This window comes from Lissotriton helveticus, chromosome 7 (genome assembly GCF_964261635.1).
Source record: "Lissotriton helveticus chromosome 7, aLisHel1.1, whole genome shotgun sequence".
Taxonomy (NCBI): Eukaryota; Metazoa; Chordata; class Amphibia; order Caudata; family Salamandridae; genus Lissotriton; species Lissotriton helveticus.
The window spans coordinates 1,738,922,267-1,738,948,187 of record NC_136068.1 but is presented as its reverse complement, the minus strand read 5'-3'; the positions used below and the strand labels follow the sequence as shown (position 1 = coordinate 1,738,948,187).

Below are 25,921 nucleotides of genomic sequence, written 5' to 3'. Positions count from 1 at the left end.
CCGCGAGACGTTGGCGCTCTCATGCTGGCGCCAGCCTCAGTTTGAATGACCGAAATCCTGCCGACTACCAATTTGATCAGTTCCGGTGGAACGCCAGTATGACCCGGTAGGAAAGATTGTTACCTCCCTCCCCCCTTATGACTGATGGTTCTTATCGACGGCCCCTTCGGTTGCCCTTGAACGAAACTTTTGGACTGCCGAAAGAGGCTCTGGGCCAACCACGAGTTGGTGGAGACATTTTGACTATACTTGGACCTGCCTGACCTCACCCAAAATGGCGCCGGCACAAATGAAACTCGCAACTCCGGTTGCTCAGCCTTGAGATCATGAGATATGTATGCAGTTTTTGAAGCGCATGGCGGGAGGGGATGGGTACTGATTGAACATTCGGACAATGAATTGATATTAAGTTCTGACGCGTCATTGATTACCGTATTATTGAAAGTTCTAATTTTTGACACTTATGGTACTTGCCCAAAATGATTTTTTCGATATGATTCTATTGCACTTGTCGCACCTTTATGAAATCAGCGACCACCGACTCCGTTCCCCTCATGTACAGTTCCAGTCTGCTCCGTGGCTGGCCCACGTGGTTGTAGACCCGTATTTGTGCGCCAACATTTTTAAATAAAGTTTTTTGAAAAGCAAACATAGTTGTAGCGCTTAGATTGGTAAGTTTCGAATAAATGGCCACTGTTTCCGATATAAGTAAAATACAGGTGAAATGAAGCAACTCGATTACTTAAAGGTTAAAAAAGCAAAGTACACAGAAATATTGCAATTGTGAATGGTCCAGGTTTGTTGTGTGTTTTCATATATATATATATATATATATATATATATATATATATATATATATATATATATATATTTTTGTGCAACGTAAAGCAATCGATAAAGGTTCCGGTATTTAGCCTTTAATTTATGTGCCACATGTATCAGGGAAATCGTTTCAGATACCCCTAAGCCACTCCGAAGGAATGCCATCTAGCCCCTCTAGTTTCCGTGCCCGATGAACAAAAACAACCCTGTACCACTGTAGACCACCCCTCCTCCTCGAAGGAGAGCACGAGTTCACCCCCCACTTTACACTGACTGCCCTTTGTTTTGACCCTTCCCTACCCACGATCCGTTATACCACACTTGGGCGATCTATGCAATACACAGTCCATCAATGATTATCTCTCCCGCACTACCGGTCCCTCTGGGCTTAAACGCCGAGAAAAAAAGGGACTGCATCCTGCGGAGATAGGTCGAGTATGTGGTAAGTAAAAACATTTTCGGGTTTATGCGCGCTGATGTGTTTTAAAAACGCTGCCCCCACCCCTTCCTTTTTCCCCTCTCTTCTGCAGGTCACATCGGAACGTCGACTAGAGTATGGAAAAGACCTAAGCAACATGCCATGGTTCCGCACGGAAAAATTGTATATTGTCTATGGGGACTGCCCCTGAGAATGTGACGACTTTGTGTGATATGAATGCACGCGTGTATGCCCTGATGTGTATAGCTCGACTGAATATACGTTGCACACGTTTGGATTGATGAGAGAAATGTTTTATGTATGACTTAAGTGATGATCGAACGGCCGATGGAATGGGGAAAAGGGGTCTGAACATGACGCCTATACACGACGAACAACCAAAGATATAGCGCTCCCTTACTTAGAAACGACTGTCTCTCTCTCTCTGAACCCAGCGACTGGGAGGGTGGCCTGAAGCAGAAACTTGGCGGGTTATTGCAGTATGACAAAAATATGACTCCAACCGGCACCCCAAATAAGCAACCAAGAATGACGTGCACCCATGAGTAAATTCATACGGTAACTAAATAGGGAAAGGTTCAGGAATATTCCGGGGTGAGGTTTACCCAAGTACCCTCCTCCTGGAAGACTAGGAATATTGTCAATGTTTAAGATTTACCACCTCCTTCTTGCACCCTCATAGACATGAAACTCAAAGCTGCCCCATTATTCTCCCGACGGACACCCTCCGTTGCCTCAGCCTGGATGCCCAGTCGCTAAAACTGATTCGAAGATCCCACCGTGAGTATTAGCCCGACCAGGTTAGTTCCCGAACAATTAACAGAGGTGTAAGTATTTGCAACCGAGGCCACCAGCAAAGGTAGCCAGATGAAATAAGTAGGATACTAAGGATGCGCAGCATGCAGGAAGAAATCTTTTTGGCCAAGTACTGTTCTATGTTTTGTCTTGGATTTTTGTATATAATACATGTACTATTCCCCCCGCCCGAATTCATGTGTACGTAATGTATGGATCTACGTCGTCCCTCAGCCTGTGTTTCTATATAACTTGACCCCTGCTGTTCTGTGTTGTGTGCGCACTAAATGGCCTATTATTGTACACGTTTCTCTCTCTCTCTCTCTCCATGTCGTACGTGTACCGAATAGTTCGTTTAGAATGCGGACGACTCTCTCTCTCTCTGAGGGTCCCCCTGTTCCCTCTTCCTTTGTGTGGTAACGTTGTGCCCCGCCGGCACAAGCCTAATTGGTTGGGTTTTTTTTTACACAAAGGTGTTCGGCAAAATTGACAGAAACTAAAACAATTGTAATTTGCCATATTACTACCTCTCCTTTCTGTAAAATGATGGAACTTGAATTGGCTAAGAAGGAAAGGACAGGTAAGACGACTGATGTCCCCTAATCTGGCCCTTTTTACCGGGGGACTATGTGTCAATGGCCTTCTGTTCTCAGTTCGTTAGAAACACAATCCCCAATGCCCAGATTGCCCCACCTCTCTGCACCCAAGTACGGATGTCCAAAGCGTCCTCGTTTCTCCCGATTGACCCCAGCTCCATATCCCGAAGTATAACTGATGACCCTGATTAACCGTTGCTCCCCGAGAAAGGAATGTTTAGCCTCTGTCCCTCTCTCATGATGATAGAAGATTGCCAGGGCTTGGGTTAGAAAGACGAGTCTCTACCGAAGGATCCGATTTCGAGTTTGATGGAATACGCAGTTGATAGGAGTCTGACTTCTCTCCATATACGTCATGAATGAACGCCAAATAGACTTAGTACAAACTCAGTAGAAATGCCCGCATACATACTCCATAGTGATAACTTCTGATCGTGACCGATGAACGTACCCCCAACTACTTAAGATTGGGGGCGGAATTGAAATGTATAAATGTCTTCTCCTGCCAGTTCTCTAAAGCTTGTTTTGTACCCCTTCAAAGATACACAATCGCCGGAGGAGAGGGGCCGGACGTGACGCACAGCCTAGCCGCAGATCATGAAGCACATGTGACCTCGACCAAAGGTGGAGCCGCAGAGCAACGAGACGCGGGACGAGGCACCACTCTCAAACTCGGAAAATGAAAGAATGGAGGGCTGCCTTGAAGCCCTCTGCTTGCTGACCCACGCGTGCCAGAAGTCCCCGCCCCTTTGAGCCCGATTGATGGGCCTGCCTGCTCGTTATCCTTTGCTCCCTTGGTTTGTCTCAAAGATCTGATCCCACTCCGCCCTCTCTTCCCTCGATTATCCGACAATCCCCCCTTTTTTCACATGGATTTTGACTCAGAAAAGAAGAATAGCATTTAGGTAGAATAGGGTTTGCCACGGAAGGAGAAAGAAATACAGGTGCCCAGCATGAGGCACCCTTAAAAAGATTAGTTAGGAAACAGGACTGTGGTCTAACAGCAGAGGACAGATCGCACCCTGCGACGTGTAAGGATGGATCCGAGCTGGACCTATAGCTCCACCGCCGGTGCTCAACAGCGCCAACGGAAGAAAACGAACTACTAGAGCCCACCAGTGATGGCTCGCTGCTAAAAAGACACTGTGGCGAAGACCCCCCCTCCCCTTTCTGGACTTTCTATCCCCCCCCCCCACCCCCCCCCTGGACTAATTGCTTGTATTGAACTGAATTCCTCCCTCAACCACTTTGTATTGCCTTCAAAATGTTTCATCGGTCACTTTTAACAGTACATTGATACCGCCGGAGAGAGAGTCAGAACATGGTTCCATAATGTGTCAGAACATTTCCTTGAGTGATTCCGACTGAGTTGTATACCGATCTCTAGACTCGTTTATATAACACGACAAATGTAAATTCATATGTATTGCACCTCGTCTATCGCATCAACTGCACATGGTTATATGCAATCCGCCAGTATTGACAAACGCTATTTCATTGACCACCCATGGCTATATGTACACCCCGTCAGTTATGATAAACACGGAAATGAACTAACTTATGTTAAAAAGCGGCGACTGTGGAAAATGACAATGTATATGTACATAAGCGGCGTTCATTTGTGTTCACCATACCCCTCGCTGTAAACAGAACGAATACCGCGAAGCATTGCCCGCATCATCTCGCCAGAATAGGCCCATGCACGCACGTACACGGCAGCCATTTCAGGCACCAAGGCCTCTCTGCCCACTCCCGATAGCCAGCCTCTCTCTCTCTCTCTCCCCCTCACTCCCCAGCCTCGCAAGCATCCCCGACAGCCCCCGGTCTCTCATGCATAGGCCATAAAACCCTCTCCCTCCGCGCGACCCCGCTCTAAAAGTGACACCCCTGCCTGACCGACACCCCCTGCATTCCTCCCAGGAACACCCTTCCTCTCTTCTGATGACGACCCCCCCCCGGCTACACCTGGCCTCTCGACCCGGTCCCAAGTCATAAAACAAAGCCTCATGGATGTACCCCCCCTGACCCCGCATAGCAAAGCGTGATACACCAACCGAAGTGCCCGATCTTATCGCCTGCCCAACCTTAGATCTGATCACCCCCTCTTGCCCTCGTGTCCTGTTGGAATGTCCGGCTGCAAGATTACAATCACATGTTACATTTGGGAGGGGAAACGACATCCGAACGACTGGTATGGGAATAGGCCTGAAGCTGGGATTCCAAACATGCCTTTTTCGTACTTCAAAGTGCCTTTATTGCAATAAGGAATGTTTGTACATCATAAACCTGTGTATAAAAGACGGAGCCTCAGAGAAACTTGTTAGAGCACCTCTTGAAGACATTGTGCGTGTGTCCGAAATGACAGGCTCTCCTCATGAGAAATAAAAACCTGTTCTTGCACTCCCGCTTCCAGCGCCCGTCTCTTTATTTGGTAACTGTTCAAGATGGGAACTAAGAGGCGTCTTATGCTAGCAGCCTGGGCATCGGTTGAAATTTGGGCTGTTTTTCCTCACCTCGCTGCTGCTGGAGCAAAGTCACCGAAGACCAGCTGATCACCACCCTCGCCCAGAACCCACCCCCGACCCCACCAACCCAGATGCCGCAGCCCGCAACCTCAGACAGTGGATCGGCGACTGCGCCAACACCCTCGCCCCACTCAAGAAACCCTTCAACTGCCACGCCAGCAAGAGAGCCACCTGGTTCACCGACGAGCTCCAGACCTCCAAACGCGCATGCCGGAAACAGGAGAAGAAATGGCTCCACAAACGCACGCCGGACAACCACGCAGCCCAAAAGGACGTCACACGCAGACATCACCACCTCATCAGATTAGCCAAGAGATCCTCCTTCAAAGACCGTCTGTATAACAATGCACACGAGAGCAAAGAGCTCATCAGCATCGTAAAAGAACTCTCCAACCCCAGCGCCAATGCCAACGACATCCCGCCCTCACAAGAACTGTGCGACTCACTGGCCATCTTCTTCCACCGCAAGATCGCTGACATCCACGACAGCTTCAACACCACGACCGCCCCGAATACGCCAGACTCCACCTCCCCTGCGAACATCACCAGCGCCAACCGCCTGACCTCCTGGTCCAACGTCAACAACGACGAGACACGCAAGGTCATGAACTCCATCCACTCAGGATCTCCGTCAGACCCGTGCCCACACCACGTATTCAACAAAGCAGACGCAGCCATCGCACCCCAACTACGGAAGGTCATCAACATCTCCTTTGAAACAGCGACATTCCCGGAAAGCTGGAAGCACGCCGAAATCAACGCTCTCCTCAAGAAGCCCAAGGCGGACCCCAAGGACCTCAAGAACTTCCGGCCCATCTCCCTGCTCCCGTTCCCGACGAAGGTCATCGAGAAAATCATCAACATGCAATTGGCCCGCCACCTCGAAGACAACAACATCTTGGACCCGTCCCAATCCGGATTCAGACGAAACCACAGCACCGAGACAGCCCTCATCGCCGCCACAGACGACATCTGGTGCCAACTAGACAACGGCGAAACATCAGCCCTCCTCCTCCTGGACCTGTCAGCCGCCTTCGGCACGGTCTGCCATCGCACTCTAAAGACACGCCTCCATGAAGCCGGAAAGAACTAGTTACTTACCTGTACACTATGGTTCTCCAGTATTATCTTTCATAGATTCACATGCTTGTATCTTCCCCGTCGTCATGGTGGGAGTCTCCCGGTATATAATAACCATAGCAGTAGAAGAAAAAACTGCCTGGAAGCCATAGAGTAGTGAAACCACTAGGTAACCTCTCCTCCTCATTATGTGGCCCAAACTACAGCCAATCAGCAGCCAGCACCAGCCTACACCATTCCCAGCAGAGCCACCATACCTCAGATTTCCTACCGCCCAAGAGTGAGCTATGCAGGAAACCAGAGATAAAAAGGTGGTCTGCCTAAAGGAAACGGGGAGGCGGGAGGGCGCATGTGAATCTATGAAAGATAATACTGGAGAACCATAGTGTACAGGTAAGTAACTAGTTCTTTCTCCAGTATTCAATCTTTCATAGATTCACATGCTTGTATCAGAGTAGATAGCAGTATTTGTAGTTAGAGCGTTTCTAGGCTAGACCCCTTTCTTTTCTCGGGGCTGCGTGCCATAAATTCCTTTCAGAAAAAGAAAATACTAACAATAAAACTTTGCTATTTCAGATATTAGCACATATGGAAAAACCACATTATATAGAAAAAACATTTGAATAACATTCATAAACATGTACCTTATTTAAAAAGATGTCGTAGAACTGCCTGTCCCACTGCCGCATCTGTTTTCCATTCCGTGTCCAGACAGTAATGTTTCGTGAATGTATGCACATTCGACCAAGTCGCTGCTCTGCATATGTCTGGAAGTGATACTCCTGCTAGCAATGCAGAAGACGTCGCCATCTTCCTTGTATCGTGGGCACGGACTTTCATGTCGAGAGGCCTTCCTGCTTTCTCCTGACAAAAAACAATGGCGGATGCAATCCATCTGGAGATGGAGGAACGTGACAGGGCCAGACCTTTTCTGGGCCCCGAGTAGGAGACAAACAGTTGGTTTGATTTGCGAAAGCTTTTAGTCTTTTCAATGTAGAACTTTAGGCATCTGCCAATGTCCAAAGTATGGAGAGCTTTCTCAGCCGCTGTAGAAGGATTTTTAAAATATGTAGGTAGGATCACTGGTTCGTTTAGATGAAAAGACGAAGGTATTTTAGGTACAAACTTCGGATTAGTTCTTAGCATCACCTTATCTGGCCTGAATTGTATGAAGGGATCCTGTATAGAAAAAGCTTGGATCTCGCTAACCCTTCTGGCTGATGTGAGCGCCAGCAGTAATGCAACTTTCCATGACAGAAATTGCAGTTCAGATTTGTGGATAGGCTCGAACGGAGCTTTCATAAGTTGTGACAAGACTGTGTTAAGTTGCCATGTGGGTGGAGGACGCTTAATTGGAGGGAACCTTCTGAATAGTCCTTTTAAAAACTCCTTGATCAGTCTGTTAGACCACAAAGATGGACATCCTGGAGATCTTCTGTATCTAGATATTGCTGCCAAATGGACTTTAATAGACGAGTGCGCAAGCCCTGATCTGGCTAAATGCAATAAATAAGGAAGAATTTGCTCTGGAGAAGACGTCAAAGGATGTACTGCATGAGCAAGGCCCCAAATACAGAATCGCTTCCATTTAGCGGAATATGTTTTGTTGGTAGACAGCGCTGCGGAACTTTGCAAGATTTCACGACATTCCGGGGTGATATTTAATGACTGGAACTCGTGCTCAAAAGGTTCCAAGCCGACAATTTTAGAGATGTCAATTGCGGATGAAGTACTTGGCCTTTGTTCATGGAAATCAAATCCCTGGTTGGTGGTAGCTGAATTCTTGGCTCCACCGACAACTGGAGAAGCTCTGTATACCAAAACTGCCTCGGCCAGGCTGGGGCTATCAGTATTATTTGGCAAGGTTCTGATCTCATTTTCCTCAATAATAAGGGAATTAGGGGAAAGGGAGGGAAGGCATAAGCAAATATCCCTGTCCATCGGAGGTGAAGAGCATTCCCTCTCGAGCCCTGTTGGGGGAACCTGCTGGCATAATGTCTGCACTTCTTGTTGTCTCGAGTTGCAAACAGGTCCAGACTTGGCTTGCCCCACACATTGAAAATCCGATTCAGCTGGATTCGACATAGTTCCCATTCGTGGCAAATGTCGGATGACCTGCTTAACAGATCCGCTTTTGAGTTGTCTACTCCTGGAACATGTTCCACTTGCAGCGATATGTTTTGACACAGCAGCCATTTCCAGATTCTTTGTGCCTGAATCGACAGAGGTTTTGATCTCGTTCCACCTTGCTTGCGCAGGTAAAACATTGTTGTCGTGCTGTCCGTTCGCACTAAGACCGATGAACCTTGGATCCTGGGAAGGAATGCCTGAAGACCCAGGAAGACAGCTTTCAATTCCAAGAGATTGATGTGAAGTGTTGTCTCCTGAGGAGACCAAAGGCCTTGAACCTCTAGGTCTTGTAGATGTGCCCCCCAACCTCGTAATGAAGCATCTGATGTCATGACGTAGCTTGGAGATTGAGTTTCGAATACCAGGCCCTTTGTTAGGTTGCTCCTGATACCCCACCATGACATTGCACATTTGATCTGATGGGTTATGACCAGCTTGTCTTCGAAGGAACCCAGGGCTTGGACCCATTGTTTGTCCAGGGCTTCTTGCAACGGTCTCATCTGTAAACGGCAATTGGGAATCAATGGGATACAAGAGGACATCATTCCCAGTAATGACTTGAATATTCTGATGGAAGTAAACTTTTTTGTTGCTAGAGATGCAGTCAGATTCAAGATTTTTGTTACCCGTTCTTCTGATGGGTAAGCTTTCATTTCCTGAGTTTTCAAGATTGCTCCTAGGAATTGCAGAGTACAAGTCGGAAGAAAACATGATTTTTCTTTGTTTATCCGAAGGCCTAATTTGTGGAAGAGATCTGTGCACCTCCGAAGGGATCTCTGTGTTGCCTGAAACGATGGTCCTTTTATTAACCAGTCGTCCAGATATGGAAACACCTGGAGACTTTGTTGTCTTAAATGCGCCGCTATTGGAGCCATGCATTTTGTGAATATTCTGGGGGCAGACTTCAGGCCGAAAGGCAAAACTCTGAACTGGTAATGGCGCCCCGCCACCATGAATCGCAGATACTTCTTGTGTTTTTTGTGTATCGGAATGTGGAAGTATGCGTCCAACAGGTCTAGAGAGACCATGTAGTCTCCCTTGCGGAGCAGTAGAAGAATTTCCTGCAAGGACAGCATACGGAAAGAAATTTTCTTTATGTATGTGTTCAGATCTCTGAGATCCAGTACCTGCCTCCATTTTGATGATTGCTTTTTCCTTATAAGGAAGAAGTGTGAATAAAACCCTGTTCCTCGCTGGTCTGATGGGACTTCCTCTATCGCTCCTTTCAGAATGAGTGATGAGATCTCTGCTTTGAGAGCTGCCATATGTTGATGAACTCTGCAGAGAGGAGGACGATCTGGAGGCCTTTGCGAAAATTCCAGGGTGTGACCCTGTGTAATGATGTCTAATACCCATCTGTCCGATGTTATGGACTGCCAATGCGGAAGAAACTGAGAGAGGTAGTGGAACTGGTCGATCTGAAGAGGAATTGGAGGCGCCTGATAAATATCACTGTCTGCGACCAGAGTCTTGTTTCCCTCTGGCGGCGGACCTTCTTCTTCCTTGTTGTTGGAAAGAAGAGTTCGAGGACCGGTATTGCTGGTTGGAGGAGTATTGGCGGTATCCCTGTTGGTTGTAAGGTTGGTACCGATTTGATTGGTAAGAGGAACGTTGCTGTTGAAAGCGTCCTCTGGATCCTCGTCCACGAAAGGACTGATAACGACCTTGCTGTAAAGATCCCAAGGATCTAGCAGTATCAGTATCTGCTTTTATCCCTTGTAACGTTTCATCAATCTGTTTACCAAAGAGGCTTTCGCCATCGAATGGCATGTCCAATATTTTAGCCTGGACTTCCGGCCGAAAAGACGTAGCCTTGAGCCATCCTTGTCTCCGTAGGGTTACCGCCCCTGCCATCTGGCGGAAAGCTATAGACACTATGTCCATTGCCACGTCTATGGACTCCGACGCCGCTCTAGCCCCATCCTGCAGGATGGTAGTCGCCTCCTCTTTCTTGTCCTCCGGAAGGTGCGACAGTAACGGAGCGATGTCAGACCACATCTGTCTATTGAATCGGCTCAGAAGGGCCATCGCGTTGGTAGCCTTGATAGAAGCTGCTGCCATGACTGCAAAACGTTTACCTATGCCGTCCATCTTCTTGCCCTCCTTATCGGGGGGCACCAGACATGTTGCCATAGGGTTCTTGGAGTGCTTTTGCGCTGCTTGAGTTACAACTGAGTCCGGCCGAGGATGACCAATAAGACATGCTGGAGCCTTCTCTACAACACGATACTTTTTGTCCAGCTTGGGTATGGATGCTGGGACTGATGCAGGATTCTTCATTAGTTTGAGCCCTTCATCCCATATATGTTCAATAATAGGAATGGCTCTTACCGACTTCCTGGAGGACTCCTTGAAATCATAAAGGAAGCATTCGCTTTCCTTGATTGGCATATCCAGCTTAAATCTCTTTGCCGCTTTTCCCATCAAATCATGAAAGCTTGCTATGTCCTCTGGAGGAGAACTTGACTGAGGCAAAGGTGAAGCCGGGGACGTTGGAGCAATATATTGATCCCACTCATCTCCAACTTCCTCATCCTGAGGAAGTTCCCCTTCCTCCTCTTGATCATCCTGATCGGAATCATTTAAGTCATCACGAATTGTAATAACGTTTTGGATCTCCTTCTGAAGAGGAGGAGGCGGCGGCTGAGCCAGTGGTATTTCCTTTGCAGGTTGAGAGATTTTTCCAGTGGCCGCAGGAGCATTATCTTCAGGAAAGCGACGATAATAACTATCAATCATGCTTCTAAGGTCCGATATTAAAGAAATAGGCACCGACATGGCCTCTTCCCGCACAGGCGTATCCACCTCTTCTTCCTCATCATAGTGGTAGGCCTGGTGAAATGACTCGTATCTCATTTGGCCTTTGACCGGCCGCTCCGTAAAAGAGAAGTGTTCCTGTGCCTCCTGGTGGTCTTCCTCCTCGGAATCCTGATGTTTAATATGGAGTTGCGAAGGACTGTAAGCAACACCACAAGAACCTTCCTCCTCTGATTCCTGACAGTCCAGAATGGTAGAGGGCAGCAAGGGTGAAATTTTGGGCGTAGAAAATTCACCTTTTTTGCTCGTCAACGCTCCCGTCGACGGAGCAATGCTCTTTATAGAAATATATGTTGATGTTATTCTTGTTGGAGATGGCATCGCCAACGATTTTTTCATCGTCGACGGGGCCGTCGACGGGGCCGTCGACGGGGCCGTCGACGGGACAATCATTCGCATCGTCGGCGGGATACTCGTCGACGAAGATCTTGCCGTCGACGAAGGTCTGGCACTCACCGTCGACGGAGTCGTCGTCGTCATCGTCGTCGACGAAGCTGTCGTCGTCGAGATTGTCGTCGTCGTCGTCGTTGACGAGACGGTCGTCGTCGAGGTCGTCGACGGCCTCGTCGACGGTCTGACTGAAATTTCAGTAGATTTCGTCGACGGAAGCGACGACGGAGCCTTCTTTTCTGAGGAAGGCTTGAGAGGAGTTGGAGGGAGTGAAGTAGAAGGTTCACCTTCCTTAGATCTTCCTGATTTTTGTTTCTTCACCTCACCCTTTTCCTCAGAGGACCCTCTTTTCAATTTCTTAGAGGTGTGTCCCTTGGCTTCTCCCTCAGACTCCGAGTCATGAGTTTTCCTTTTCTGAAGCCATAACAAGAGGCGCGCTTCTCTATCCTTCAGTGTTTTAGCAGAGAAGGTGCGGCAATATTTGCAGTCCTTAGGAATATGCTTAGGGTACAAACAGTACAAGCATTCCTTGTGAGGATCTTCAGAATACAGTCTGGCCTTGCCACAGGACCTGCAAGCTCTGAAAAGGCTCTTCTTGGGGTTTTCAGCCATATTGAAAGAAATCAAGTTTGATAATGAAGAACAGTACCTGACTTCCAACTGTGAAAGGTCAAAAGTTCAGTGAAGAGAGAATAAGCTGAGCAGAGCTCAGGGAGACTCCTTCTCACACGAAGGCGGTTGGAAATCTGAGGTATGGTGGCTCTGCTGGGAATGGTGTAGGCTGGTGCTGGCTGCTGATTGGCTGTAGTTTGGGCCACATAATGAGGAGGAGAGGTTACCTAGTGGTTTCACTACTCTATGGCTTCCAGGCAGTTTTTTCTTCTACTGCTATGGTTATTATATACCGGGAGACTCCCACCATGACGACGGGGAAGATACAAGCATGTGAATCTATGAAAGATTGAATACTGGAGAATCCAAGAAAAGGCCCTTGACTGGACCACGTCCTTCCTTTCCGGCAGAACCCAGAGCGTCCACCTCCCACCCTTCCGATCCGAAGCCACCGGCATCATCTGCGGCGTCCCCCAGGGCTCAGCCTGATGCTGTTCAACGTCTACATGGCCCCCCTCGCACAAGTGGCCCGCCATCACGAACTCAACATCATCTCCTACGCCGACGACACCCAGCTCATCCACTCCCTCATCAAGGACCCACACACCACCAAAACAAACCTCCATGAGGGAATGAAGGCCATCGCCGACTGGATGAGGAGCAGTCGTCTGAAACTGAACTCGGACAAGACGGAGGTCCTCATCCTCTGACCCACCCCCACAGCCTGGGACGACTCCTGGTGGCCGACCACACTGGCAGCAGCACCGACACCCACCGACCATGCACGCAACCTAGGATTCATCCTTGACTCTTCCCTCTCCATGTCTAAGCAGGTCAACGCCGTCTCCTCCTCCTGCTACAACACCCTCCGCACGCTCCGCAGGATCTACAAGTGGATCCCGACGAAACAAGAAGTAGGGTGACACAGGCCCTCGTCAGCAGCAGACTGGACTACGGCAATGCACTCTACGCAGGAATCCAAGCCAAACACCTAAGACAACTACAACGCATCCAAAACGCCTCCGCCCGATTCATTGTCAACGTCTCCCACCGCAGCCACATCACCCCCCACCTAAGAGACCTACACTGGCTCCCAGTCGACAAGAGGATCACCTTCAAGCTCCTCACCCACGCACAGAAAGCACTCCACAACGCCGGACCAGCCTACCTGATCAGCAGACTCAGCTTCTACACCCCCACCCGCCAGCTCCTCTTCGCCAGCCTCGCCCTCGCCGCTGTCCCCCGCATCCAACGAACGACCTCTGGCGGCAGATCCTTCTCCTACCTCGCCGCCAAAACCTGGAACACCCTCCCTACCCCCCTACGGCAGACCCAAGACCTACTCGCCTTCAGAAGACTCCTCAAGACTTGGCTCTTTGAGCAGTAGCGGCACCCCCCTCCCCTCAGCGCCTTGAGACCCTCACGGGTGAGTAGCGCGCTTTACTAGTTCTCTGATTGATTGATTCATTGCAAATACAATTTATCTACAGACCAGTAAATTCACCACTCACCATAATGTTCGGTAATGTGGCATAGCGAGGCTCGTTCAGCCGCAGGTCTGCTGTCACCACTGCTGGCAACTGGATGCTAATAGTCTCAAGTCCGCCATCAATCTCACGGGTCACCTTCAGCTTGTCATTTTCTGCTATCACCTCAGAGGCAAAGGTTCCCTGAAATGGGAAAATAAACTTGGAGGTTATACATAGACACACACATCAATGGTATGTTCAAATCCAGATAGCAACTACAGACCTCAATCAATTAACTGTAGGGATCCCTTCCCTCATGGCGAAAGTGAATGTGCGAGTAAAGGCTAGAACTCAAGTCTGTGAATGTGATGTTTATGCAAGCCCTGAAGGGGGTGTCAAAGGCAGCATGCTTGTAGGAGAGAAAACAGCCACATGGCACGGACAGAATTGCCTTCCGTGTAGATAGACTGGATCGTATGTGAGTGGCAGGGCCTACAGGAAACTAACTAAATTCCCCTAGGAATGCTCTAGGTGTACAGTAGTTACCAGAGCGGGAGCTGTCAAACAGGGAACACATTTTGTGAGTCCCTCTTACCAGAATAATGGAGAGGGTTCCAGCCTGCAACTGGCTTCTCCTTGAGCTCACCGGTTAGGCGGGCTCCACCTGGGCCGTTTCATGTCAATGGCAGGCAGCTTTCCAAAGGCCATTTGGGTCACTAACCACCTCTGAAGCAGAGGCTTGGCGAGAGGGTTGGTTGGAAAGTGAACGGGAAGTATTGTATAGCAGATCAACCCTATATGGTTGAAAAACCAGTGGGTAAAATGGGGCACATGTGTGACCTTTCACTTCAAGGTCATGGGGAGGTACACACTGCAAGAGTAGATAGCAAGTCACAGTTTTAGTCCGGGAATCAAGGCATGTTTATTCATTCGGTGCACCCACAAAGAACAGATCCTCACACAATCATGACATCTCTGCCTCACCACCTCGAAGTCTGTGACTCAGGGTAGGTATGAAACTCCCTTAGGATCTGTATGAGAAAGCAATAATGTATTGGATACAAATAAGAAGATACAATTATCATGGGCATTACAGAGAGATGAAGAGCGAATCAGGCCAGATGTGATGCATTAAGTAGGTTTATATTTTCTCTTCGTGGTTGCTCCGAGATCCAACAATCTTCTTGGCCATGGATTAACTATCCCCATTCCCTTTACTTCTTTGAATACAAATGCCAATAGAATTTAAAAGGCCCAGCGTTTGGCAGAGATCTAGGCAGCTTAGTGATAGTATTATGAGTTGTCAGTGTGCCTGAGGAGGGTAATTTAATATTGGGGAAGGTCCACTTATAATAATAATCCAGTTTGAAAAATACTAGTGAGTTAATGAATGTTGTAGAAAAATTGAATGGGATGTGATCACTCGTATGTTAACTCATCAATTTTATGTGTGCTGGCTGTATTGGCAATGAAATACTGCATTTTCATAAATTAACTGGCCTCAAGGTTTATCAATGAGAAGATGAACTTCAGGGAGTCAGAGGTAAAGTGAATTGGGTCAGTGAGAGACATAGGTGCTGCCGTAGAGAGGCAATAAATACAGGACCTCGGATTTACAGGGGTTTAACATCAGTGACAGTAAAGATATTGGCTGCCCAAGAGCAGGGGACATTGTGAATAAAATTTGTGATTGAAGGCGGGGTGAAAAGGAAGGAAAAGAACATAGGATTTGGGTATCAGCAGCAGTAGGTAGTATGTTCAACCAAAAGAGGAGACAATGTCCCCAAAGAGGCAGTTTAAAGTGAGAAAAGTAGAGTACTAAGGACTGAGTCTTGAAAGACGCCCATTCCCCGAGGGGTGGGTGGTGATGTGTTAGAATCCCAAGAGAATGAAAAGGGCAATGCATCAGGGAGTGAACTGAATTAAGCATGAAATATCGCCGCCGTGTGTAGGGTTGTTGGACTTCACAAACAAATTGGAGGCAACAAAATTAACCAAAAAAGTTTTGGGATTGCTTAAGGATATCACTAGGGCACATTCACCCCCATCAACAATTACAACAATATATTATTGACAATGGGTGGTTGAAGATACAAGATGAAATCTAGCCAATACAAGAGTCAAAATCTGGTCTAAAACAAATTGTGTTGGAACTTAGTGCTAGGAACAACACTGTAAAAAGCAATGGTACAGCAAGTTGAACTGTGCTATTTATACAGTGGTTACTCCACACAGATATGTAACAAAAACAAGAAGTCAAGCAGGAGGTATTTATTTCCCACTGCCAATCTGTACAGGAAGTGGCATCACTGGATTTCAATTCATCCATCTGCACAGGCAGTGACATAACTGGTTTCCCGTACATGGTACCTGGTAGTCCTTCCTCCTCCCAGGATCTATTTAAAGGTGGTGTGCTGCTGGAACACCACAGGAAAGTTTGCCTGGGCCCGCCCACGCCTGAACCGCGCTCAGTGCCAGGAACCCTTGTTCTCCCCTATCCACCTGTACACTGCTACACTACACCATGCTCTTAACCCAAGCCTTCGCTCACCACACATTACGGAAGAAGCATTCACGTGAAGTTTCTGCAAATTCTCATGCTCTCTCCCACATACTACATCCACCACTCCTGCACCAACACCCCACTTCTCACAAACCACCCACCCACTCAAGCTCACAGACCAAACACCACACAAACTTGCCACACCCACATGCATGTTCAAAACCCGCTGACTCACCAAGTGTACCACGGAGCGCAACCATGCTTTGGACCTGCTCTTTCTCACGGAAACATGGCTAAACCCAATTTCGGCAGCAGGCATCACTACAACCATCCCCAGTATTGATGAAAAACATCTCAGAAGAGGTGTGGGATTTTCCCCCTCTGCAAGCACACCAGTGATACACCAGTGACTTGCTGGAAACAATCCACAACCCTCAACAGCTGGATCACTGCGTGTGCCCATACCCTGACTTCCCTCATGTGCAACCCAACAGCAAAAGCCAGACCACAGGCAAGCAGGTGGAAAGGGAAACTCAGGCTGACCAAACACCAATGCAAGCTACTCCATGCTCTTAACCCCAGCCACGGATCACCACTCTGACACTATGCACGACAGACTATTGGAGTAGCATTCACATGCATTTTCTTCAAGTTCTGAGGAGCTTTCTCGCATCCACAGGACCCCACTCGCTCACTCACAGAAACTAGCCACCCACTCAAACTCACACGGACCAAAAACCCCACACAAACAACATACCACACTAGTATGCATGCTCAACACTGCCTTGCACACTGATTATACCAGAGTCCTGGGACCTACTGCACAACCATGCTCTGCACTGCCTCTTTCTCACGGAAACATAGCTAAATCCAACCTTGACACCAGACATCATTACAGCCTCACAAGTGCAGTGGGATTCCGACCTCTTCAAGCACACCAGTAACTTGCTGAAAGCCATCAAAAATCTCATCAGCTGGATCATTGCATGTGCCCATACCCTGACTCCTCTCAAGTGCAACCCAACAGCAAGAGCCAGCCCACAGGCCAGCTGGTGCACAGAGGAGCTCACACTGACTAAACTCTAATTTAAAGAACTGGATCACAAATGAAGCAAAGACGCCGCAGATAAAGACCTCTTCAAATCAGCACTAAGGCTCCACCACCAGCAGATATGGAACACCAAGCACACAGCTCTTGTGGATCACATCGACACTAACACCACCATTGAAATTTTCACCATCATCAAAGATTTCCCCCGCCTCCAGTAATATCACCCCCACACAAGACTTTGCAATAAGCGCTCTTAATTCTGTAATAAAATCACCTCCATATACAGCAACTTCAACCATCAAATAGACCCTGTTACCATTCCAAATCAACTTTCCATCACAGCCACTGAACTAACCCTGAATGGGTCTTGTTGCTACAAGATGACTGCAAAGCCTTCAGTACCACTGAGCTCAACCTATTACAATCACATGGAGAAAATGTACAACATCATGAGTGGTGTGCCTCCCTGGTCTGCCTGGCGTTCAATCCTTTCAAAAATCTACTTGGAAGCGGCTGTGTGCCTATAACACATGTATAACAGAGACAATCACATGTATGCAAATGATAAGATTAACTACAAACTAGAAAACAGAACCGTGGTCATCATATAACCCCAACTGCTTCACGATGACTCGCAATCTGTATGCATCACAACCCGCTCCCACCTCCATGCTCCCAAGACTTATGTCCTCCTTATCGTCCCAGCAATCTATTCTGTCATACCCAAGCACTGACATATAGAACAGCCCTCCTTACCCTGTATTTTCAGTCATTTAATAACTTCTTACACTTCAGCTCTTAAAACAACAAGTTTGTGTTACCTTACAGTGTTTTGTAGTGCCATATGCCCATTAGTTAGATTTGGAAAACGTAATTTGGATTTTAAATCCTTCACACTCTGGCCTCGGGGCATTCAATCACAGATGGAGTCTGGTTTCTTATTATTTGAGTTGAAGCATAAGTATTGTGGTTAAAATGCTTCTTGAATGTATGTAGCTGTATACGTGATGTAATTTCAAGTGTTGTTTAATTATGTTCACAGAATCCCTGTTTACCTTGACCTGTTCATTTAGTGTATTATATGTTATCATGTTATAAAGAGGGTGTGTGAAATGATGCATGTGAGCAGAGTTGATAGAGCATGTGCTGTTAAGACAGTTTCTGGGCAATTATTATATATGATTGGTACTGTTGTGAGCTTGGCAATACCCAACTACACAGAATATATGGTTGTGTTGGATGTATAACCAGTGCTCTCTCTGTGTCCTGTTGGATGTTCTGTTTCTTTTAGTAGGTGTAATTGAGCTAAAAACACAAACCAACGTTAACTTACCATTGTGTCAGCACACCTTCCACTTATATGTACAGCATCCTTAACTGTTCAATTTTGCTTGAATAGTGGTGTAGAATAATACCATCTTTTGCATGGTGTACCTCCAGATTATTGCCCTAACCATTTTGCTGCCTGCATAATTTTCTGCACGTTACCCCTCCTAACCAGTTGTAAAGTGCCTGAGGTCCTCCTCTTAACATGATAAATTGTGATAGTCCTAATTGGCTTATTTATCTTACCTATAAAGTCCCTAGTATATGGTATATAGTATACTCAGGGCCTGCAAGGTAAATTTCACTAGTGGACTGTACCACCTATTGTGCCATCCACTTCTGTGGCAGTACAAACATGGCTTCAGTCCTACCACTGCAACTCAACCTGCCAAAATAACCCCTTAAAACAGATTTTTTTTAAACTCCCTTTTGACTATTTGAATATTAATAAGTCACTCTTATATAGGCATTGTAGCCCACAGGGCAAGGTGCATGGTATTTAAAAGTAGGACATGCAAAAATGTGACACTACCTTACAGTGACTAGCACTCAAAAGCTATTTTTCACTGAGGCAGGCCTAGCAGGCCTTTGTAAAAAAACTAGAGTACAGACTAAAATCTTAATATTGTATCTCAGGAATGGGATTAGCTATAAAATTGATTAAACAAATATTTTTTAAAGTTACTAAAATCTAATTCAATGGTTAATGAAAAGTAACTTTTAGAAAGTTACCCTTTCCCTGCCTAAAGTTCTTGGAGGCTAATTTGCAATTGCTCTCCAACTTCTTCCAGCCAGTGATTACCGTTTGAAGAGGTGAGGAAAAAATGTGAAATCCCTCCCAGGAGCAAACAGTAAGCTGACTCAATTGGCAGAGATGACTCCTGAGGTAGCTGTATGCAGATGTGTGCCACCATAACTGCCTAAATAGCACTTTGCACACTTTCAGAAGGATTAGTTACTTACCTGTAATCCTAGTTCTCTTCCAGGGGTATACTCATTAAAGTCATAAGCACTGAATTATCTCCGCCCATGAGCGGGAACCCGGAACACATAACAATATACATATATATGTGTAAATATATCAAAAAGTACATTGTACTAAAATAATTATACACATATACATGTATAACAACCATAATATGCAGCCTAACATATACACATAGGCTAATAAAGCCAACCTTACACACGTTCTGAAGCATGAAAATATGCTAAATATAAATGCAATAAACAGGCATGAGCCCAAAATGCATTTCATAACCATGAAAAACTTTTATTTTCATCAAAGAACCTGTTGTAAACAGTTATTAGCCTAAAAGGCTGCATATGAAAAATTGTCTGTGTACAGAAAATCAGACTGGCACCCTGCCTTTAAGGCCCCAGAGAATCTGCACACTTTGCCTTTAAGGCCTCTAGGAGAACTCTGTTCCCATCATGCACCACAGGTGACAGTTAGGTCAGTTCTTTTGTACGGTACAGTAAACATTAGCAGGAAACTGCCCTTAAAAACTTTATATTATATATTGAAAACTTCAATGCCACTGCTCGCCCGGGGAGGCGGGAGGGTGCTTATGACTTTAATGAGTATACCCCTGGAAGAGAACTAGGATTACAGGTAAGTAACTAATCCTTCTCTTCCAGGGGATACTCATTAATAGTCATAAGCACTGAATAGAGTAGCAAGCTCATACCCACTAGAAGCGGGCGAACAGATAAACGCATAGCTATATTTCAAACAACACAGTGGTTAACTAGAAGTAGCAAACAAATTTCTCAGTGATGCCTGTCCCACTTGAGCATCTGTTTGCGCATCAGAATCCAAGCAATAATGGCGTGTAAACGTATGCACTGAACGCCAAGTAGCTGCTTTACATATCTCTGACATAGCCACATTCCTGAGGAGAGCTGTTGTAGAAGCTTTTCCCCTCGTAGAATGAGCCCTAGGTCTACCTGATAAAGACTTGTGGGCTAGCTGATAGGCCAGTAAGATACATGACACTATCCATCTAGAAATGGATCTCTTGGATGCTGCCAAACCAGTATTCGTAGGACCATAGTTCACAAACAAACGGTCTGTGTGTCTCATAGTCTTGGTTTTATCTAAGTAAAACTTCAAAACCCTTTTTAGATCTAAAGAGTGCAAAGCCCGCTCAGCCAGACTTGAAGGGTTTGGAAAGAAAGTAGGCAATGTTATGGATTGGTTAATATGAAAATCCGACACCACCTTAGGTAGAAAAGAAGGATGAGTCCTGAGCACCACTCTGTTTGCATGAAAAACTGTGTACGGTTCCTTGCAACACAGAGCCTGAATTTCGCTCACTCTACGAGCAGACGTGATAGCCACCAGGAATGCTACTTTCCAAGATAAGTGCTGCAATGACGATTTATGTATGGGCTCAAAGGGTGGGCCCATCAACTTAGTCAACACCACATTAAGCTCCCAAGGTGGAGAAGGAGACCTGACTGGAGGAAACACCTTTCTTAATCCCTCTAGAAAATCCTTCACCACAGGCATCCGAAAAAACGATATCTGTGTTGGCGATTTTCTATAAGCAGTTATTGCAGCAAGATGGACTCTGATAGAATTAAACTGCAAACCAGACTCAGCAAGATAAAGAAGATAAGGCAAGATCACCTGTTCTTGGCCTCGAATAGGGTCAAGACCCTTGCTCTGACACCAAAGAAAAAAGCGTTTCCACTTAAATCCGTAGGATTGTCTTGTAGAAGGCCGCTTTGCCTCTTTAAGAATGTTCATACACTCCGGATTTAACTGTAAATGCCCGTACTGGATGACTTCAGGAGCCATGCTGCCAGGCGCAGGGAGGGCAGATTGGGATGAAACACACGCCCCTCCTGTTTGGACAGAAGATCCGGGCGACAAGGTAATCTCCTGTGTGGCCTGATTGACAACTGGAGGAGATCTGGGAACCACCATTGGCGTGGCCACTCTGGGCAAATCAATATCATTCTGGATTTGGTCTTGTACATCCTGTTGATCACTGCTGGTATCAACGGTGTCGGCGGGAAGGCGTACAGCAAATTTTGACACCAGTCTATCAAAAGGGCATTCCCTTGAGATCCTTTCTGGGAGAACCTGGACGCGAAGACGGGGCATTTTGCGTTTGCCGCGTCTGCGAACAGATCGATGTCTGGTGTTCCCCAAGCCTGGAAAATGCTGTGCGTGACTTCTTCGTTGAGAACCCAGTCGTGCGCTTCGACGAAGTCTCTGCTGAGGTCGTCCGCCTGCGTGTTGAGGCTCCCTGGCAAGTGAACTGCCGTTATGGACAGGTCTCGTGCAAGTAGCCAGTGCCAGATGGTCTGAGCTTCTATGGACAGAGTCCTGGACCTGGTACCCCCCTGCTTGTTTAAGTAATACATTGTAGTTGTATTGTCTGTTTGCACCAAGAGGGACCGAGTCTGAAGAGATGGAGCCAGGGACTTGAGAGCAAGATGGACCGCTCTGAGTTCGAGTAGATTGATATGATACCCTTTCTCGAAATCTGACCATAGCCCTTGTACTTGCAGCGGGCCCATATGTGCTCCCCAACCTTGGAGAGAGGCATCTGTGATCAGAGTCTGCGTTGGTGGGTCCTGATGAAAAGGAACTCCCTTCATCAAGTGTGTCTTCTTCATCCACTATCGAATGGAATCTTTGCAGACTGTTGGAGAAGAATCTGATCCTCCCAGCATCCCGTCCTCTGCTTCCATTGATCTTCTAGACACTGCTGTAGAGGACGCATCTGCAAACGTGCGTTTGGCACTATGAAGATGCACGATGCCATGGATCCCAGAAGAGAGGACACTTGCCGAACTGTCGGACGTGCAGACTGAAGGAGAAACACACACTTTGTCTTGATGGATGACCACCTCTCCTCCGAAGGACACATGTTTTCTTTTGCCGTGTCCAGTTGTGCACCCAGATAGTGGATCTTCTGGGTGGGATTCATTATGGACTTTTTGTAATTGACTTGAAGACCCAACTTGTACATGAGTTGGAGGCATATCGAAAGATGTTCTTCCAGTAGAGATGGGGATGAACTCTTCAGAAGCCAGTCGTCTAAGTACGGATAAATGAAAATCCGTTGTTTTCGAAGACAAGCAGCCACTACCGCCATACATTTTGAAAAAGTTCTGGGAGCTGATCTCAGGCCGAAGGGGAGCACTGCGTACTGATAATGACGAGCCCCTACTTGAAATCTGAGAAACTTGCGATGTTTTCTGGATACTGGGACATGAAAATAAGCATCTTTCAGATCTATGGAACACATCCAATCCCCCTGGTGTAATTGAGGGAAAATCTGATGAAGAGCCAGCATTCGAAACCTCTCCTTCCGAATGAATTTGTTCAAACGCCTCAAGTCCAGAATGGGTCTGAACTCCGTAACTGGACCTTTTTTCTTTACAAGAAAAAACCGAGAGTACAGGCCCTGACCTCTCTGTTGAAAAGGGACTGGTTCTATGGCATTCTTCTTCAGAAGGACATCCGCTTCCTGTTGTAAGCGCATTAAGTTCCACTGTACCATTTTCAGAGGACGCATGACAGGAGGTGGCTTCTTGAATTTCAAAAGGTACCCGCTCTGAATGACATTGAGTACCCATTTGTCCTTTGTGATCTGTTTCCACTCTTCCAGATAACACACAATACTTCCTCCAACCGGAGTGGCACACGGTTGTGGAGGAAGCTTCCATTCATTGTTTTTGAGGCTGCTTGATAGCTGATGATTGCTGCCTATTTCCGCTGCCTCTGCCTCGTCCAGGTCGCCTCTGCTGGAATTGCGATCTCTGTTGACTCTGGCCTTGATTTTGCGAGGACCAATTCGTCTGTTGGCCCCTCTGCTGAAAAGATCTTTTGTCATAGGGACGAAAATTACCTCGACGCTTAAACTCTTTTTTCTTTTCAAGACCAACGGCCTTAAGAGTGTCTAACTCCACTTTCATTTTAGACATCTCGTCATCGGCGTGAGATCCAAACAGAGTCGAACCATTAAAAGGTAGATTTACCATCTTTCTCTGAGCCTCAGGTTTTAGACCCGTAAGGCGAAGCCAAGCCGTACGTCTAGCACAAACACCATGTGCATAACCATGAGCTGACAGATCCGCCGCATCAGCAGCTGCACTAATGCTTTGATTAGCCACCAATCCTCCTTCTTCCACTATTTCCAGGAAGTCTTTCTGATCCTCCTTAGGGAGTTTTTCTGCAAAACGAGAAACTGAGTCCCACAGCAGACGATCATAGCGGCCCAATAAGGCTGACGCACTGGCCACTCTCATGACCGAACCTGAGGTGTTGCACATTCGTCTCCCCAAGGAATCCATACTCTTACTATCCTTCTCTGGAGGAGCAGGAGAGGTAGATGTTGCCGAATGTGCTTTTCTGACTGCCGCCACAATAAGAGAATCTAGAGGTGGGTCAGAACGCAAAAATAAAGGATCTTCCTCTGGAGCCTTGTACTTCTTTGCAATCCTAGAAGGTCCTGAACCCACTGTGGCCGGAGTTAAGAAAGTTTTCATCGCTGGTTCTATCAACCCGGGCACTAACGGCAGAAGAGGCCTACCAGTCGTCTTGTGATGTAGGGTTTCAAAGATGACTGACGTTGCTATTTGAGTAACATGCCATCTTGATTTTGAACTTATTCGCCCCACGACATAACACATCATTAAATGTGCCCAAATCATCCACTGGAGACACTCTGGACGGAGGAGTAGATATTGTGGGAGAATAGTCTCTATATGAAGATCTTGTAGAAGACGAAGACGACTTAGAAGATGGAGAAGGAGTTCTACGCCTCTCTTGAGGAGTTGCAGATCGCTGCCTCCTTCGCTCCCTTGAACGAGATTTCCGTCCTTCTACAGACTTAGGAGATGGAGCCGGAGTCCTACGCTTCTCTTGAGGAGTTGCAGATCGCTGCCTCCTTCGCTCCCTTGATCGAGATTTCTCTCTTTCCAATGATCTCGAACGTGATCTCCTTTGCAGCTCCGTCCGAGGAACCGGAGCTCTGTCACCCAATAATGGACGCATCTTCCAATGCCGAAGACTTTCCAGCCATCTCGGTGACAAGTCGATAGGCCGACCTACACGCTCAGGTGAAACTTCAGGTGACACCTGAACAATATTCAGGTCTGCTGAAGACTTGGAAGCTCCGGAGACTACACTGTGCTCAGATACCACTGAGTTAGATGGAGTCCGCTGACTGGGCGCCAATTGTCTATCATCTGCCTGGCCTGAGGTAGAGCCCGACTGAGCCACCATAGAAGAATCCTGATGCACTGTCTCGTGTCCCACCGCATCTTTCTGTTGATCCTGCGGTGAAGAAACCACTCTAGGCTCAGGACTTATGTCTGACCTCGACAAAGACCTAACTGAGGTCCGAGAGGCTGATCGTGACAGTCTCAACGCCGACCTGTGCACAGGTGGGGGAGACCTAGACATTCCATGCTTCGAGCCCGAAGCATGCTTCGACGCCGATCTACGTTGCGATGGAGACTTTGACCTCCTCTTCTTAGACCTCGACGTCGAATCCTTCGATCTTCCTCTCGACGTCGATCTCTTCCTCGACGACGATGTACGAATCTCCTTCGACGTCGACACTTTACTCTTCGACGTCGACATATGATCCTTCGACGTCGACACGTTACTCTTCGACGTCGACCCATGATCCTTCGACGTCAAGCGTTGAACCCCCGACGTCGTCCTTACTGCAATCGACACCAGATGTCTCGACGTCGATAAAGATCTCGACGGCGAAGGTCGAGATGCTGTATTCTGCCTCACCGGCGAAGTCTTCGACGTCGACGGAGGCCTCTTCGACGTCGACGGAGTCCTCTTCGACGCCGACAATGCTGACGGCGATCTGGATCTCGACGTCGAACGCCTCTTTTTCGCAGGAAAAGCTTCCTGGAGTCGATTTTTCTTCGTTTTACCTTCTGGAGACGCTGATCTTCGACGTTTAGGCTGAGAAGGTGGCTTAGAAGTCGATAAGAAAACCTTAGAACTCTTCTCACCACGATTATCTCTCTCCAGAAGGCCCAGAAGCCTCATTTTTTCTCTTTCTTTTAAAGTCCTACTAGAAAGGTTGAGGCAATGATAATCTTCCACCTTATGAGTATCAGGAAGACACACCACACAAACAGAGTGTGGATCAGTTTTTGCCATTTTCTTCCCACAGGAAGGACATTTATAAAATAAAGGTGGCATACTGACTAAAAAATTCACAACAGTTTAGTCAGAAAAAAGGTAATAAACACCACCAAAGTACTATTTGTCAAAAAATGTCAAGAAAAATCCAACTTCTGACAGAAAATACTACAAATGAGCAGAGCTCAAGTTCCAGGTTCCTCACAGAACAAGCCGGAAAAAAGAACTAACCTA

The 25,921-nt window shown here is 47.1% G+C and overlaps 1 protein-coding gene across 2 annotated transcripts in view; it reads right to left on the bottom strand.

The window, feature by feature from the left end:
- ETFB (electron transfer flavoprotein subunit beta) overlaps positions 1-25,921 on the bottom strand; it is a 528,490-nt gene that overhangs the window by 262,175 nt on the left and 240,394 nt on the right. For both annotated transcript variants that reach the window (XM_078655460.1, XM_078655461.1), the window contains exon 5: positions 13,718-13,876. In XM_078655460.1, the coding sequence (XP_078511586.1) occupies positions 13,718-13,876 (159 nt within the window). The remainder of the gene's footprint in view (positions 1-13,717; positions 13,877-25,921) is intronic.